This window comes from Phytophthora ramorum (assembly GCF_020800215.1).
Source record: "Phytophthora ramorum isolate Pr-102 chromosome Unknown Phyram_PR-102_s0016, whole genome shotgun sequence".
Classification (NCBI taxonomy): domain Eukaryota; phylum Oomycota; class Peronosporomycetes; order Peronosporales; family Peronosporaceae; genus Phytophthora; species Phytophthora ramorum.
The window spans coordinates 428,640-443,985 of NW_027150662.1; the positions used below are offsets into that span (position 1 = coordinate 428,640).

Below are 15,346 nucleotides of genomic sequence, written 5' to 3' on the forward strand. Positions count from 1 at the left end.
TTTGTGGCACTTGCTTGCTGTCAGACTCGTTGCATTTCTTGTCTTAGTTTCTGGCGCTACAACCTCCGGAATGCAATCGTACTGCTGCCTGTAATACACTTGGGCCTCTGGCTGCTACGCTTCGCTATTCAGCTCAAAGCAGGCTCATCGTCCTAAGCTTGGCGGGGCTTCGGTCCGTTCGGGTTGCCCAGCGTGAACAAGCGCGGCGCGATGGACATGGACATGAGCTCTTGGAACAGCAGCTTGCACGAGTACGGAATGTGGACCTGGGAGATCTGCGTCTTGTTGCGGCAGGTGCGGCACTCGAACGTCATTTTGCGCAGGTTCGCAATGGCGATGATACCGCAGACATCGCACACGTGTACACGGTACGCGTCCGAGTTGGCGAACAGGCGGTCCATGAGGAAGTTGGCCGAGCCGTGAGAGATCAGACAATCGCGCTCCATCTCTCCCATACGCAAACCACCCTCGCGAGCACGACCCTCCATCGGCTGGCGCGTCAGCATCGTCACGGGACCACGCGAGCGCGAGTGGATCTTGTCGTCGACCATATGCTTTAGGCGCTGGTAGAACGTGGGTCCGATGAAGATCTGCGCTGTCAGGCGACGGCCAGTGTGGCCGCTGTACATGACCTCGTTACCGTGCTTCTGGTACCCCAGGTTGTGCAGTGTGTCGGCAATAGCTTGGACGGTCACATCCGTGAACGGTGTGGCGTCACCTTCGTCACCCGTTTGCGACGACACTTTGCCGAGCAGACACTCGACAAGATGCCCCACCGTCATACGCGACGGAATGGCGTGAGGGTTCACAACGATATCCGGCGTGATGCCCTCCACGGTAAACGGCATGTCTTCTTGGCGGTACGTCATACCAATCGTACCCTTCTGTCCGTGACGCGATGCAAACTTGTCACCAATCTGAGGAATACGAATGTTGCGGAAGCGCACCTTGGTGAACTTGAAACCATCAGCGTTCGTCGTCAGCATCACACTGTCAATGATACCATTCTCGTGTGAGCGCAGGGCAGTACTCGCATCACGCTTCTGGTGGCGCTGCTCCAGAGACGAGTCTTCAGACTGCGGCAACGGCGACGTCTTACCAATGATAATATCGTTACCACTGACACGTGTTCCAGGAGCCACCAATCCATCGTTATCGAGCTTGTGGTAGCTGCCGTGACGCAGGCCCAAGCAGTTTTCGCGAGAGGGCTTCTCGAATTCTTCGCAGTTGGCGCCGCCAGCACCGCCGCCAGGGCCACCGTGCGGGCTCTTGTTACGCTCTTGGTCGATGTAGCAGCGGTAGAAGGTAGAGCGGAAGAAACCGCGGTCGATTGCACTCTGGTTCATAATCAAGGAATCTTCCTGGTTGTAGCCCGTGTACGACGCAATACCCACGATAGCGTTGATACCAGACGGCAACTCACGGAAGTGCAAGTACTCCATTGCACGCGTAGTAACCAACGGCTTCTGCGGGTAGTTCAGCACATTGGCCATGGTGTCCATTCTTGCGCGGAAGTTGGAACAGTAAATACCCATGGCCTGTTTACCCATAGCAGATTGGTACGTGTTACGCGGCGACTGGTTGTGATCGGGGAATGGAATAATACTGGCACAAATACCAAGAATCATGGACGGGTGAATCTCGCAGTGTGTGTGGATCTGTGAGCCCGTGCCGACGTCCTTCGGCTCCATAGCAATCATACACACTTCCTCTTCCTCCGTATCAATAAGCTCCACCACACCATCCGTCAGCAGGTTGTGCCAGCGGTAGTTTGTGATCTTGTGGTTCTGCAGCTTCACCACCTGCTCCTTCTGCAACAGCAACTGGTTGTCTTCCACAATAAACAGCGGACGGCACACACGGCCGGCATCGGTATAAATGCGGAGCTCCTTGTTCATCAGGTCGCGAATCACCGACACTTCAGCATCGATATCCACACACCGACGCAGCGACCGCAGCGTGCGGATCAACTCGTTCGGCTCACGATGCACACCCACCCAATTACCGTTCACGAAAATCTTTGTGGAGTGCGGGATAATCTGCGGCTTGATTTCCTCCAAGTTTTCTGTTGCCCACTCTTCCAGAAATTCCAGAATGGGAGCTTGCGGCGAACCCACAGAAATGTAGGCCATCAAGGCCAGGTTCTTCACGAGGCCGACAGCCTGGCCTTCCGGCGTTTCAGCGGGGCAGATCATACCCCAATGCGTGTTGTGCAACTGACGCGGCTGGGCCTGCTTACCTTCGCGGCCAAGTGGTGTGTTCAAACGACGCAAGTGAGACAGCGACGACGCGTACGTCAGTCGGTTCAGCACCTGCGAGACACCGGCCTTGGACGCGCTCTTCTGCATACCCCAGTTACCCGTGGCCAGCGAATAGCGGAGACCATTGGTGATCGTGCGTGAGCGGATAGCCAGCGTCAGGTTGAAATCCTTGCCGTTGTCCACACACTTCTGCAGGAACGACTTGACGTCTTTCGTGAGCTTCTTGAACAGGATGCGGAACAGGCCGCCGAGCAACGGACCAGCCAGATCCAGACGCTTGTTACCGTAGTGATCACGGTCATCCTCACCGATGCGGCCAAGCGAGCACATGAGCAGCTTGTGCACGACGTAACCCAGGAAGTACGCCTTCTTGGTCTCGTTGTGGTCCTCCACACCGACATGGGGGAGCATTTCCTTCTGCAGAATATCCTGGGCGTAGCGGATACGGTCCGACTTGCTCACGTTGATGGCGCTACCACGACGGCCAATGAAGTCCAGAGCCACCTCCTGCTCCTGGATAACGAAGGCCTCTTCCAGCGAGGACTTGAATCGCTCCATGAGCTCAGCATCGGAGAAGTCGTAGCAAATGTGTTCCAGAATTTCTCGATCGGCGACGAATCCAAGCGCACGGAAGATGATGACGACGGGGATATCCTGGCGAATATACGGGATCACTGCGCGGATCTGGTTGCCCGTGATGGCGCTCTTGCCGCCGCCCTTCTGGTACATCTGCACGTACATGGTGCTGGTGGGGCGCACGCCGTGCTCGACGTGGGAGCGGGTCTCACAGACCCAGCTGTACTTGGACGCCGCGTTCTTGCGGAAGCAGTAGACGTGATTGTTGCTCATGCGCTCCTGGGCGATGAGCACCTTCTCGCTGCCGTTGATGATGAAGTAGCCACCCTGGTCGTACACGCACTCGTTGAGTTCCGTGAGCTCCTTGTCCGTCTTGTGCGTGAGCACGCAGTACTGCGAGCGCAGCATGATGGGCACCATGCCGATGAACTCCTTGGGGGTCTCCACCTGGTCGTAGGGCACCATATCCTCGAGGTTGGCGGGGCCCGAGCTGGGCGCCTGATACTTCTGGCACACCACGTCCACGTATAGCGGCGCCGAGTACGTGAGGTTTCGCAGCCGCGCCTCGTGCGGGAACATGACGCTCGTGGAGCCGTCGGCCTCCGTCATCGTGGGCTTGGACAGATAGATCTGGCCGAACGAGATGTTGTAGATGGTGTCCGTGTTGGCCTTGGCCTGGCCGGGCGCGTACTGCGCCTCCGGGTTGATGCGGATGGAGCGCGAGTCGTCCACGAGCTCCTGCATCGTGTTCTGGATGAACTCGTCGAATGAGTCCAGCTGTTGGCGCACCAGCCCCTTCTCCTCGAAGTAGCTCGAGATCACGGCCCACGCGTCCTCCTGGGACACGACGGAGCCCGCCGCCAGGCCCATGTCGCCGGCGTCGTCGCGCTCCGGGTCGCTCTCGATCGGATTCTCCCAGCTCATAGCAGCTTGGCAACGACCGATACAATCGCCGAATGACTCGAGGGGGGGGTTGGCCGTGAGCGCAGTGTCGCACTTAGAAGAGATGCAACGGTACCATACCCATTTAGAAGATCGGCTTAGACGAGGTATTCTATTGGAGAGTGAAATGTATGACATGACGTAGGGAAAGACTAGTGACCCCAGCTTGCGGCCGCTTGAAGCGCTGGCAACGGGGTCGGCCGGTTGGCGCTTCGCATGTCTGACAGCGTCGTCAGCAGCGGCATAGCAAGACAGCGCACGCACTCCGCTGAAAAAATGACCGTCCACGGCGTCGTCTGATTGCAGGGCTTGCATCTGGCATAGAGCTGCCAATTGGTCCCATACGGTATATGATGCGTGCAGACTTTGCGGGACACCTGCTGTTATTCCCATTTCCCATACAGTGCCCAACTCACCCTTGTTCCGATGCACAAATGTCGTCCCGGAAAGACCGCGCGGACCAAAACAAAACTCAGTTTCCCCCTCGTTCTTTCCACCGCCAAACGCGAAGTGCGAAGCACAGTGCGGAACCCGCATCGACCGCCACAAGACACAGATTTACCCAGAGCGATGGCGTCGGCCGCGTGCATCCAGTGGATCCGCGACGAGCTGGAGGCGCACGGCGACCTCAAGGAACTCTCCCCGCCTCTAACAGACACCAAGTCGCTGTGCGAGTTCGTGACGGACGGGCGCGCGCTGTGTCTGCTGACCAACGCGGTGCTAGAGGGCGAGGAGCAGGAGCTGCCCAAGAAGCTGCAGCGCTCGCTCAAGCAGCTCAGCAAGTTCCACGCGTTGGAGCGCGTGCAGTTCTTCATCAAGTGGTGCCGCACGCGCGCGCTGCTGGAGGAGCACCAGGTGTTTACGACGGTGCAGCTGCTGGACGAGGTGAACGAGACGGCCGTGTCCGAGACCATCGTTGCGCTACGCAACAAGACGCGACCAGGGCTCAAGGCCTCCAACGCCCTCTCGCAGTACTACCTGGACGGGGACAACAACCGCACGTCCACGAGCAGCACGACGAGCTCAGGCAGCGCCAGCAACGCCAACAATGCCAACCGCCTCAGCTCCTTCCTCAACAAGTTCCCGTCCGCCCCCGTGGTGGCCACCAAGCCCAAACCGCCCACCAACCACCGCGTGTCCATCACGTCCAGTGTAGCAAGTAGCAATCCATCCCCACGCGACGTGGAGGAGCCGGTGCCTGCTGACGAGGACAACAACAAGTCGCGTCTGCGTATCCCGTCCATCTTCAAGAGCAACAGCAACAACGCATCGGCCACGTCCAGAAGCAGCGTCGTCAGCAATGCGTCCTCGGCCTCCACGAGCAAGGAGGACGCGAACGAGACTCGCTCCCGGTCGTGGTCCAGCAAGCTCTCGGCCTTCTCGCGAAGCCACTCGTCGTCGTCCAATGCGTCGGCCCCGCAGTCCACGCCCAAGACTCCGTCCGCGGCGGAAATGGGCCACAACACGCCTCCTTCGTCGCCCCCGGCCTCCCCGCAGAACAGAGTGAGCATCCCCTCGGCGTTCACCGCCGCGCCTGTCCCTGCCGCCCCCAAGTCGGCGTCGAGACTCGCGGCGTTCCTCAACAGCGTGGAACTGCCGGCGGGTGCGGCGGTACCAGCCTCGACTGCCCCTTCTCAGGATAAGACGGCGTCGGAACCGGCTGTGGAAGCTACACCGGAAGATGTCGACGAACCTGCGATTGAAGACAACCAGGCCGAGGAAGAGGAGGAGCAGACGCCTATCGAGGAGGACATTCCCTCCGAGGAGGAGAGCTCGAGGCCTGATGTAGAGGCTGAGCACGAACCGCTGGGGAAGCCGCCGTCAAGCTCAAAGCTGTTCGCCTTCCTGCAGGCTGTCGAGCCGGTAAGCGTGACGCCGCCTAAACCGGAGGTGTCGGCTCCTGAAGAGGAGGAGGAGGATGACTTCGTTGCTGTGGAAGCGGAGGAAGCCGCACCTACGGAAGAAGAGGCTCCCGCTGTTGAAGAGGAGGTTGCCCCTGTCGAGGAGGAGGCTGAAGAGGAGGAGTCTGTGGATACCCCGGATGTACAAGAAAGCGAGGAGGAACCAATTGAAGAAGTTGCAGAAGCCAATGAGGTGGCACCTGAAGTGCACGACGAGGTGGCCAGCATTGAAGCCCCAAAGGAAGAGACCTCGGAGGAGGAGGTGGAGGAATCTCCTGAAGACGAAACCCCGGAGGAGCAGGAAGTTGAGGCTTCCGCCGCTGTTGTGGAAGTAGTGTCTCCGGAGCTTCTGCAGGAAAATGAGCGCCTTGCTTCTGAAAATGAAGCTGTGACGCAGAAGCTGGAGACGGCTGAGGGTGTTATCTCAGCAAAGGACACAGAATTGGAGGCGCTTAAGGAAGAGCTTGAGCTGCTGAAGTCGAAGCATGCGGAGGAGCAGGCTAGCGCTCAGGAAAAGGTTGTGGCTGCTGAGAAGAAGCAGGAAGAGTTGGCTGCGGAAGCTGCAGCGGCGCGCTCGGAGCTCGCGAAGTCGCAGAAGGCAGCTAGCGGCGCCTCATCCGCTGTGAAGGAGACGAAGGAAGCGAAGAACCAGGCGAAGGAGCTGGCCATCCAGAACGAGGGCCTCAAGGCTGATTTAACAAACTTGCGCGAAGAGGTACAGACGCTAGAGCAGTCAGTTCAGCTTGCACGCGACAGTGAGGAGGCCGCACGATACGCTGCGCAAGTGGCGTTCGCGGCTCGGGACTCTGCGGACGAGGTGAACCAGCAATTGAAGGACCAGCTCGCTCAGCTCGAGAAGTAGATCAAGCAGTGTAGACCGTAACATACACGCTGCGATCGAAGGCCTGTGAGCGTGAGGTAACGAGAAGATTAATTTTGAATTGTTTTCGTACTGATTATCGCTTGCTCTCTCGAACCGAGCAGCTTATATCGAATCTGTCTGGTAACCTGCGAGGCTTCGTCGCAGTACCAAGGCGCTAGCAAACCCTACGATCATAAAGAGGCACACGACGACGGCGAAGAGGCCGAGGAGGTGAAGTGTACTTCGGAGATAAGCTTGGACATCCGAAGCTGACCACTCGGGACACTTGCCGCACTTGGCAATCTAAAGGGTAGCGAGCGAGAGGCACGACTCGTTAGTGTTTTGACAAGCTGGACAGGGAAACGACATCGCCAGGATACGTACGTCGTTTTGCTCGTAGCTTTGATCAGCTTCGGCGTTCAGGATTGTCATGTCCTCAAGGCAGCCACTATCGGTGCTGGTACTCCCACCGCTGGATGATGTGGTATTGCATGATACCCAGTGGTCATCGTTCGTGTGCATGACACCTTCGCACGGGACCATCTCGGACGCCACGTCAGTGCAGTTGGTACAGCCCGAGAGATCAATGTCACACGCCAGCGTCGAACTCGTGTGCGCGTTGTATGTGGAAGCTAGATTGTCCGAGAAGGAGAAGGCGCTCACTGAGCACACCAACAGCGCGACGAGGCATCCGCCAAGACCGACAATGTACTGTTCACACACGTCCACTATCAGCACCACTCCACCCTCTCATCCACAGCACACGAACTACGTACAATGAGGAGCAGCGATCTGCTCTTGGATCTCGATCCAATGATGCCCAGCACCGACAGCGCCACCATGAGCGTGCCGACGACAATGAAGATGATGGCTGTACCACAACAACACCAAACAGCCATAAGAACCTGTCTGGAGCATCAACTACCAGAATAATCCGTACCGATCCACCTCTGTCCGGACGTCATTTCGTCGTGCACTTTGACCGACAGGCCGAAGATGAATAATCCCGTGCCCAGCAGCGTGAAGATGGCGTTCATGACCGACAGCATGCTGCGCATGACGATGGGCACCGTGACGATGCGCACCACGCAGTACATGGAGGCCAGCACGAGCAGCATGCAGGCCACGCCCACGGCACCCACGACAGCAACGCGATGCTCCAGATACTGCACCGCGTCGCTGTATGTGGCGCAACACGACGTGTCTCTCAGCGCCGCCAGCACGTGCGCCGTCCAGTGGTGCTTGACCCAGGACTCGAGCGCATCCTGGAAGAAGAAGGCGGCGTAGCAGGCCACGAAGAGCCCCGTGACCAGCACAAAGTTGACGAAGAAGAAGAGCAGCAGCAGGCGACTCTTGTCCCGACCGGCGCCCACGAAGCCCAAGGCCGAGAGCAGCACGACGCAGCCGCCCAGAGCCGCGAGCGCCGCAGCGCTGGCCGAGAAGTTGGTGGACAGCACGAGGTGCAGCGCGAGCCCCAGCAGGGACACACCGCAGCCGAAGCTCAGCAGCGTCAGTAGGCGCAGGAACTTGCGCGACGGCCGCATGGCTCACAAATGCGAGACGAGCAGCTACGACATCGCTTGGATATTTTTAGGTGCGCTATTTTTAGATGATATATTAGATATCAGAGGGTTTAGTCGATTTTGTTTTATGCACTTGTGGAGGCAAGTGACACATGGCTACACTTCAACTTGCAAGTTGCCTTGGCGGAGCACCTACCAAATCTATTCCCAGCTTCGGACACCGGTGACAAGGGAGACCTCGGCAGCTCCCTGCACTTCGTTTCGTCACCGGCGCCTTCGAGAACTTTGGCCGCTTCAATGAAGAAGGCGCAGTCGCAGAGTCGTTTGCCATCCAGTACATTAACATGGATAGACACTGCACCTTTCACACCGCCTTCCGAACCCAGCGCGGCAACGCTAACTACAGCAGATAGTAAACAGTCTTTAGCCACCGCACCGTCCAAGAAGTGGCTACAGGCTGTTCGGATGGTGACGACGACGCTCTTTTGCGTGCTACGCAATGCTGGATTCAGCATCCTGGTCGGTTGGGTCTTTGGATATTGCTACACGGTGGGGAATGTGGCGTCTGGGAAGCCGCCAGCGGAGCAGTCCTACGCTTCTTATGTAGCTGCAAACGGTGCCTTGTATCACGGAGTGTTTTCGGCGGCTATCGTGGTGATGTTTTCAGTTCAGCTGACACCCGAGAAATTCGTGCTTCAGCCGCCACGCAATGCGTCGACATCCACTGAGCCTGCGTCGCGCACGCTATCGCTGGCGCAGTGCTGTTTCAAACTATTGTACCACATGACACCCCACCTTATATTCTCCACAACGGCTGAAGTTGTCGGCTGCTACATGCTTATCAAGTATTTACCTCCATCCGGACGCAAGTACAAACCTGCAATGTACTTGAGCTCTTTCTGGGGCAACTTCGTTTTGGCAAGTGCAGAGTACTGCAAGCGCAACATTTTCAACTACGAGACTGTTCGTGGCCTGGCACGTAGACAATTGAGAGAATCAGACAGGTGTCGACGCAGCTCATCGCGACCGCGATACTCGTGGAGCGCCTCGCTTCGACGATTCGTGGTCATTTATTTGGGGATTCTCCCAAGCATCATGTCTTCGGTGGTCGCTATCTTATACGTTCACTCGATCAGCCTGTTTGCGTCAATCGATCGTGAGTCCGAATTGATGGCGTTTGCCATCGGCAGCATCGTACTAAAGCTCACTTTACAAGAAGTGGCGAAGCGGTATCTACTGTCCACGAAAGACCCTCTGCCTCGGCGGATGATGATCATACTGGTGTCCACACCAACGATCCTGGTTGATACGCAGGTGCGAATGCTCCTAATGCGCCTCCAAGATGTGAAGTTTTCAGTTCTGGGCTCTGCAATGCTAGCGATTGCCGAAATATCCGTGCGTACGGTGAAGTCCATGATCGTCCACCGAAAAATGCGTCACTTACTACGAGAGCGTATCGTACCGGTGTTTGCAAAGGCTCGACGCAGAGTCTCCGTCGCCCAGACACCACACGAGACACCAAAGCAGGCATCAACCAGACGAAGGGCAGTAATACCTGGTCGTCCTACACCAGAAGGGACAGAAGCGCACCGACGACACTTTGTCGTTCATGCAGCGGAGATCTACTCAGACATGTATGCGGAGTACATGGCCATGGGCTGCTCGTACGCCATCATGTTCTTCTTCTGGAACCACCCCCAATACCAGTTCATCGAGTCACCCTCTGAGAAGTCCGAAGCTACACAACGTTTTCACCAGTTCCTCCTTTTCGCCTTCCAAGTGAGCGTCGAGGTGGTAGTGGACTTTATTGCCTGCAATATTGAGGTTATGCAAGGTATCGACTTCAACAGCTTCGACCAGAACGACCCGTTCCTCACGTTTTTCATGTCCGTGCTGGCCTTCGGTAACGTTTCGATCTCTGCGGGGCTCTACATCCACTCATGAGTGATCATCCACTGTGCGCTTGAGGTCGGGGAATTGTGATCTACAAGCCTAGCCATGAGACCACTGGCGACGACCGTGGACCAGACCGCTTCCTGGGACGACCAGTGCCGTGGTTCAGTAAGCTCTCTATGGAGCCCGTGGGATGATATGTATACGAACGTGAGCCGGGGGTGCTCGGAACCCAGTTCGAACAGCATTGCGTCTTGGGTGCCACTATTTCTGGTTTCAGGTGCAGCACGGCGCTTCCGGCAGCACGCTGGTTCTCGCTCATTTTAAAATCCACTCCGTCGCAAGCATTGGCCTCGAGAAGCGCTCGACTTTGAGCATCGAAGATGCAGATCTACCATGTCATCTCGTTAGTGACGATGGTCGCACACGCATCGGCAGCGTCCAGCTCGTCTCCGAGTTCTGGGCTCAATGGATGGTATCCCTGCTCGGAGTCGACCTTTTCAGATGAAGGAGGCTCCGAAGACCAAGACGCCGAATGCGCAGTCTACTCGGCACCATTGTGCTACCCCGGTATCTGCGAAACACCGGAATCCGTGGACTCAAATGTGGACATCTTCGTGAAGCGGGTTCCTGCTGTGAACGCCTCGGAATCTGCGCCCAACGTGTGGATCATGCAGGGAGGCCCTGGTGCTTCATCCACTGCTAGTACGTGCTGCTAACCTGTCGCAGTCTCCGTTTTGGCATTTGCTTACCTTGTCGCTTTGTGTGTTGAGCAGTGGAATCGGCTATGGTGGAGCTGCACACGCGCCTCGATGGAGCAGTGAACGTGTACACGATGGATCACCGCGGTACTGGCCGCAGCACACTGCTGGATTGCGTGGCAGCGCAGGCTACGACGACCGGTTCCCCGCGGGGCAGCTCCATTGACGTGAGCGAAGTCCCCGCGTGTGCGGAAGACCTGGAGAAGAAGTACGGGAACCTTTCTTCGTTCTCTATGACGAGTGCCGCAACGGATATGGCAACCTTCATCTCGAACTATTCCAACGGAGCCGACACCATCGTCTACGCTGTGAGTTACGGCACGGCGTTGGCGGAGCGGCTCATCCATCTGAACTGTCCCGAGGTGATTGGATACGTTCTGGATGGCGTGGCTACAAGCTCAGGAGCGTCTGGGGCGGACAAGTTCGAGTACTTCTCGACCTGGGATGCCGATTTTGGTGACGTGGGCGATGCGTTCATGGCGCTTTGCGCGACGGAAAGCGAGTGCAGTGATCGATTCAAGGCGACCAGTCTTCGAGACACACTTCAAAATCTGATCACACACTTCGACAACAACCCCAACTCGGCATGCGCTGCACTGGTGAGCACAGTGAACAGCGACCAGAGTAGCGATCCGGCCTCATACATACTGCGGGAAGCGATGGGGTCGTTGCTGCAAAGTGAGAGTATGCGGACGCTCATCCCGCCTGTTGTGTATCGATTGAATCGCTGTGCATCGACAGACATCGAGGTATTGGCGCACTTCTTCACGTCCTTGAACGGGTACCTCGCCTCTCCAGATGAGGAAAACGCCTTCGAGTCGACGCTGCTGTACTACCTCATCGTCTTCTCCGAGATGTGGGAGACACCAGAACCCTCTGCTGCAGAAATGTTCGCTCGGTTTACGAATACTAGGATCTCCGATGGAGGAACGTACTCAGAGATCCCAGAGTACTGTGCCTTCTCGAAGGAGAGGTCACCCGTGTGCAATGACCTCGAGGTCGGCAATTACAGTGCGAACGGGCTTATCTACGAGCGCGACGAGTACTGGAACAAGAGCGCTACCATCCCTGACCAAGCTAGTGTTCTGTTGCTAAGCAGCAAGCTAGACCCACAGACACCACAGAAATACGCTGAATACTTGCTGAGTGCACTTGATGGCGACAAGAAGGAGCTGATCACGTTCGACTTCGCCACACACGGCGCGCTGTGGACGACCCCTCTTGCCAGTGGCAGTGAGACTTGTGGTATGAAGCTGCTGGTGTCGTACGTGAGCGCCGGAGGAGACTTGGGCAGTCTGGACACGTCCTGTGTCGGCGAGGTGCCTGCGTTCAACTTGACGGTGCCTCTTGCATACCAGCACTACTTCCTGAGTACGGGCAATGTCTACGATGGGATCTACGACGCAAGTTTGAGCACAACTGAATTGAGTGGTGGCAGTTCCAAGGAGAGCACGTCGTACAAAGCTGCCTTCCTCGTGTTCCTCGTCCTCTTTGTCGTGGCTCTGGCGCTTGCTGCTTTCTTTTTGTACCGCTGGTACAAGCTCAAGTGCGAGAAGCCAAGCGGGCGAGCAAGCGATGACCTGCCCGAGCAAGGCGAAATCTCAACGGCGCCTGCAGTCGGATCTTCATCTCCGGAATTGGTTTCCTCCTTCACGGCACAGAGAGTCAAATAGACAGATATAAACTCACGCCTGCTAACTACAACAACGAACCCAGCTAACAATCGGTACACCAAACGAACTCCTACGCGCTTGTCAAGTTCGGCAGAGTTATAAGCAGCATCGCGCATCAATCAACCTAAAAAGCAAAACGGATGGAACTATCCCATCGACGGGCTGTTGGGCGCAAGACGCCCTTCATCCGACCCACTTTGCCGACCGAGAATGAAACTGTACCATGCTAGATCTCTGGTGGTGGTGGTGACTCAGACCACGGCAGTCTCTGGCGTCTGTAAAACTCCCGCGTCTTTAGATTCCACGGTCGACATTTTCGTGAAGCGAGTCCCTGCAGCGACCGGCTCGGAAAGAGCGATGAATGTGTGGCTCTTGCAAGGAGGCCCGGGTGCTTCGTCCACTGCTAGTAAGTTATCACTGTCTCCATTTATCGTCAAAAAGTAGTAACCTTGATGTCTGTGTATCTGTCAGTGGAATCGGCTATGGTGGAGCTGCACATGCGCCTCGATGGGGCAGTGAATGTGTACACGATGGACCACCGCGGAACTGGTCGCAGCACATTATTGGACTGCGTCGCGGCGCAGGCCACTACCAGTGGTTCTCCGTGGGGCAGTTCAATCGAAACACCGGAAGTTCCAGCATGCGCCCAGGCACTCGAGAAGAAATACAGAGATCTGGCGTCGTTCTCTATGACGAACGCTGCAACGGAAGTTGCCACGTTCATTTCGGACTACTCAAATGGCTAAGGGTCTTACGCGGAAATGTGCATTCTCGAAAGAGAACTCGACAGTGTGTGACCAGCTCAAGGTTGGCGACTACGACGCAAACGGAATCATCTATGAGCGCGATGGGTATTGGAACAAGAGCGCCTCGGTCCCTAAACAAGCGAGTGTGCTATTGTTAAGCAGCAAATTGGACCCTCAGACACCACACAAGTACGCAGAGTATTTACTAGGGGCGCTCAACGGCGACAAGAAAGAACTTGTGACTTTCGAGCACGCTACACACGGTACGCTGTGGACAACCCCCACGGACCAAGAGAGTGAGACGTGCGGCATGAAGCTGCTTGTATCGTATGTAAATGATGGTGGAAATTTGGACAAATTGGACAAGACGTGCGTTGACAACATGCCCTCATTCAACCTGACGCTACCTCTGGCTTATCAGTACTACTTTTTTTAGCTCGAAGGACTCGTACGACGGAGTCTACGATGCAAGCTTGAGTGCGAGCCTAGATGGAACCATCACATCGAACTCGCCTTCCACGTACAAGACGGTTTTCATCGTGTTCCTCGTGCTCTTTGTGGCGGCGTTGATGCTGGCTGGTTTCTTTGCCTACCACTGGCACAAGCTCAAACGCGAGAAGACAAGCACGAGGGCGACCGATGACTTGCCTGAGAACATCGAGATCTCAACTCCGCCGGAAGTTGCAGCTTCATCTCGGAGCTAACCACTTCGTTCGCGTCACAGCGAGTCCAGTAGATGAAGTGCAGGGCTAGGATTTTAAGAACTAGGCGACAATGTATTATACTACTTCATGCACGTTACTTCAAAAACGCGGGCTCGGAGCTGTGGCGAACGATTTGGGGGAACGATCAACCCGTCTTGCAGTTATCCCGTGCCCTGGCCCTGGCCGGCAGCACAGCCCAAGAAATGCTCTGTCGAGCGACAGGTGATCTGTCACAGCGGGTTATTGCTTTGCCAAACGCCGTACTTCTTGAAGGTAAACCAATCAAAGTGATAACGGAGGCATTCGTTATCCCCCCGCTGTCAGATTGTGCCGCATACACCACTCCAAAAGATACAGTTGAGTGAGACTACGATATGCCGAGCAAGTGGGGTTGACCCCACTTCCCCATTTTCTTCGCTCGCGGAAACAGCATCCAAGACGCCGCGCTCAAGACCAATGGAGTTTTGCCAGCGCCTCGTGCTAGGACTAATATTGGCTCAAAACATAGCTGCGTTGAGTACCGCCAAGAACCCCCAGCTGAATGGTTGGTATCCGTGCTCCGAGTACACTTTCTCCGATGAGGGTGGCTCCGGTGGCCAGTACACCGAATGTGCTACCTACAACGCACCGCTGTGTTATCCCGATATCTGTGAGAGTCCCGAGTCGGTTGACTCAACAATCGAAATCTTCGTCAAGCGATTACCTGCTGGCGCTGTCGATCCCGAGACGGCATCGAATGTGTGGCTGCTACAAGGTGGTCCTGGGATCTCGTCCAGTACTCGTAAGCTGACTGCATCGTTCTCATTCAGTTCAATTGTTTTCATACTAACTTTTTACGACTTTTTGCATCATATAGTGGAATCATCGATGGTGGCTCTGTACTCACAATTGAAGGGTAGAGTCAACGTGTACACGATGGATCATCGTGGTACTGGTCGCAGTACTCGATTGGACTGCGTGGCGGCTCAGGCAGGTACCACCGGCTCCCCTTTGGGTAGCGATATGGACCCATCGGAAGTTTCTGCCTGTGCACAAGATTTAGAGTTCAAGTATGGAGACCTGTCGTCGTTTTCAATGACAAGTGCTGCGACGGACGTTGCCACGTTCATTTCCGAGTACACAAACGCCGAGAACACAATCATTTATGGCGTGAGTTATGGGACGGCATTGGTGGAACGACTCATGCACTTTGCTCCTCCGGCTGTAACAGGATACGTTCTGGACGGTATTTCCACGACTTCTGGAGTAGCGGCGGACAAATATCTGTACATGTCCAAATGGGACGTCGACTTTGGTGAGGTGGGAGACGCTTTTCTGGAATTATGTGAAGACGACCAAGACTGCAGTGCCCACTTCCAGGCGAAGGATTTATCGTCTACGCTTGAGAACCTGATCAAAAAGATCGACAAGGATCCGAACTCGACATGTGCAAGCTTGATCAGCAACGCGAAGAGTGTAAATCCCGTCCAAGTCAACGAGCCACCGTCCTTCCCGCTGCGTCGCA

General features: G+C 56.0%; 5 protein-coding genes across 5 annotated transcripts; 3 read left to right on the top strand and 2 right to left on the bottom strand.

Moving 5' to 3' along the window:
* Positions 1–152: 152 nt before the first annotated feature.
* KRP23_12778 (DNA-directed RNA polymerase II subunit 2) lies at positions 153–3,761 on the bottom strand (the record flags this gene model as incomplete). Its single annotated transcript, XM_067883412.1, has 1 exon — positions 153–3,761. The coding sequence occupies one exon, from the start codon at positions 3,759–3,761 to the stop codon at positions 153–155; it is 3,609 nt and encodes a 1,202-aa protein (XP_067738860.1).
* Positions 3,762–4,349: 588 nt separating this feature from the next.
* KRP23_12779 (uncharacterized protein) lies at positions 4,350–6,542 on the top strand (the record flags this gene model as incomplete). Its single annotated transcript, XM_067883413.1, has 1 exon — positions 4,350–6,542. The coding sequence occupies one exon, from the start codon at positions 4,350–4,352 to the stop codon at positions 6,540–6,542; it is 2,193 nt and encodes a 730-aa protein (XP_067738861.1).
* A 123-nt stretch (positions 6,543–6,665) lies between these two features.
* On the bottom strand, positions 6,666–8,086 carry KRP23_12780 (uncharacterized protein; the record flags this gene model as incomplete). The annotated part of the gene is made up of 4 exons (XM_067883414.1): positions 6,666–6,845; positions 6,927–7,253; positions 7,319–7,413; positions 7,483–8,086. 4 exons carry the CDS (start codon positions 8,084–8,086, stop codon positions 6,666–6,668), a joined length of 1,206 nt encoding a protein of 401 aa, XP_067738862.1.
* Positions 8,087–8,530: 444 nt separating this feature from the next.
* On the top strand, positions 8,531–10,009 carry KRP23_12781 (uncharacterized protein; the record flags this gene model as incomplete). The annotated part of the gene is made up of 1 exon (XM_067883415.1): positions 8,531–10,009. One exon carries the CDS (start codon positions 8,531–8,533, stop codon positions 10,007–10,009), a length of 1,479 nt encoding a protein of 492 aa, XP_067738863.1.
* A 1,957-nt stretch (positions 10,010–11,966) lies between these two features.
* Positions 11,967–12,392, top strand: KRP23_12782 (uncharacterized protein; the record flags this gene model as incomplete). The annotated part of the gene is made up of 1 exon (XM_067883416.1): positions 11,967–12,392. The coding sequence occupies one exon, from the start codon at positions 11,967–11,969 to the stop codon at positions 12,390–12,392; it is 426 nt and encodes a 141-aa protein (XP_067738864.1).
* Between the last annotated feature and the right edge of the window lie 2,954 nt (positions 12,393–15,346).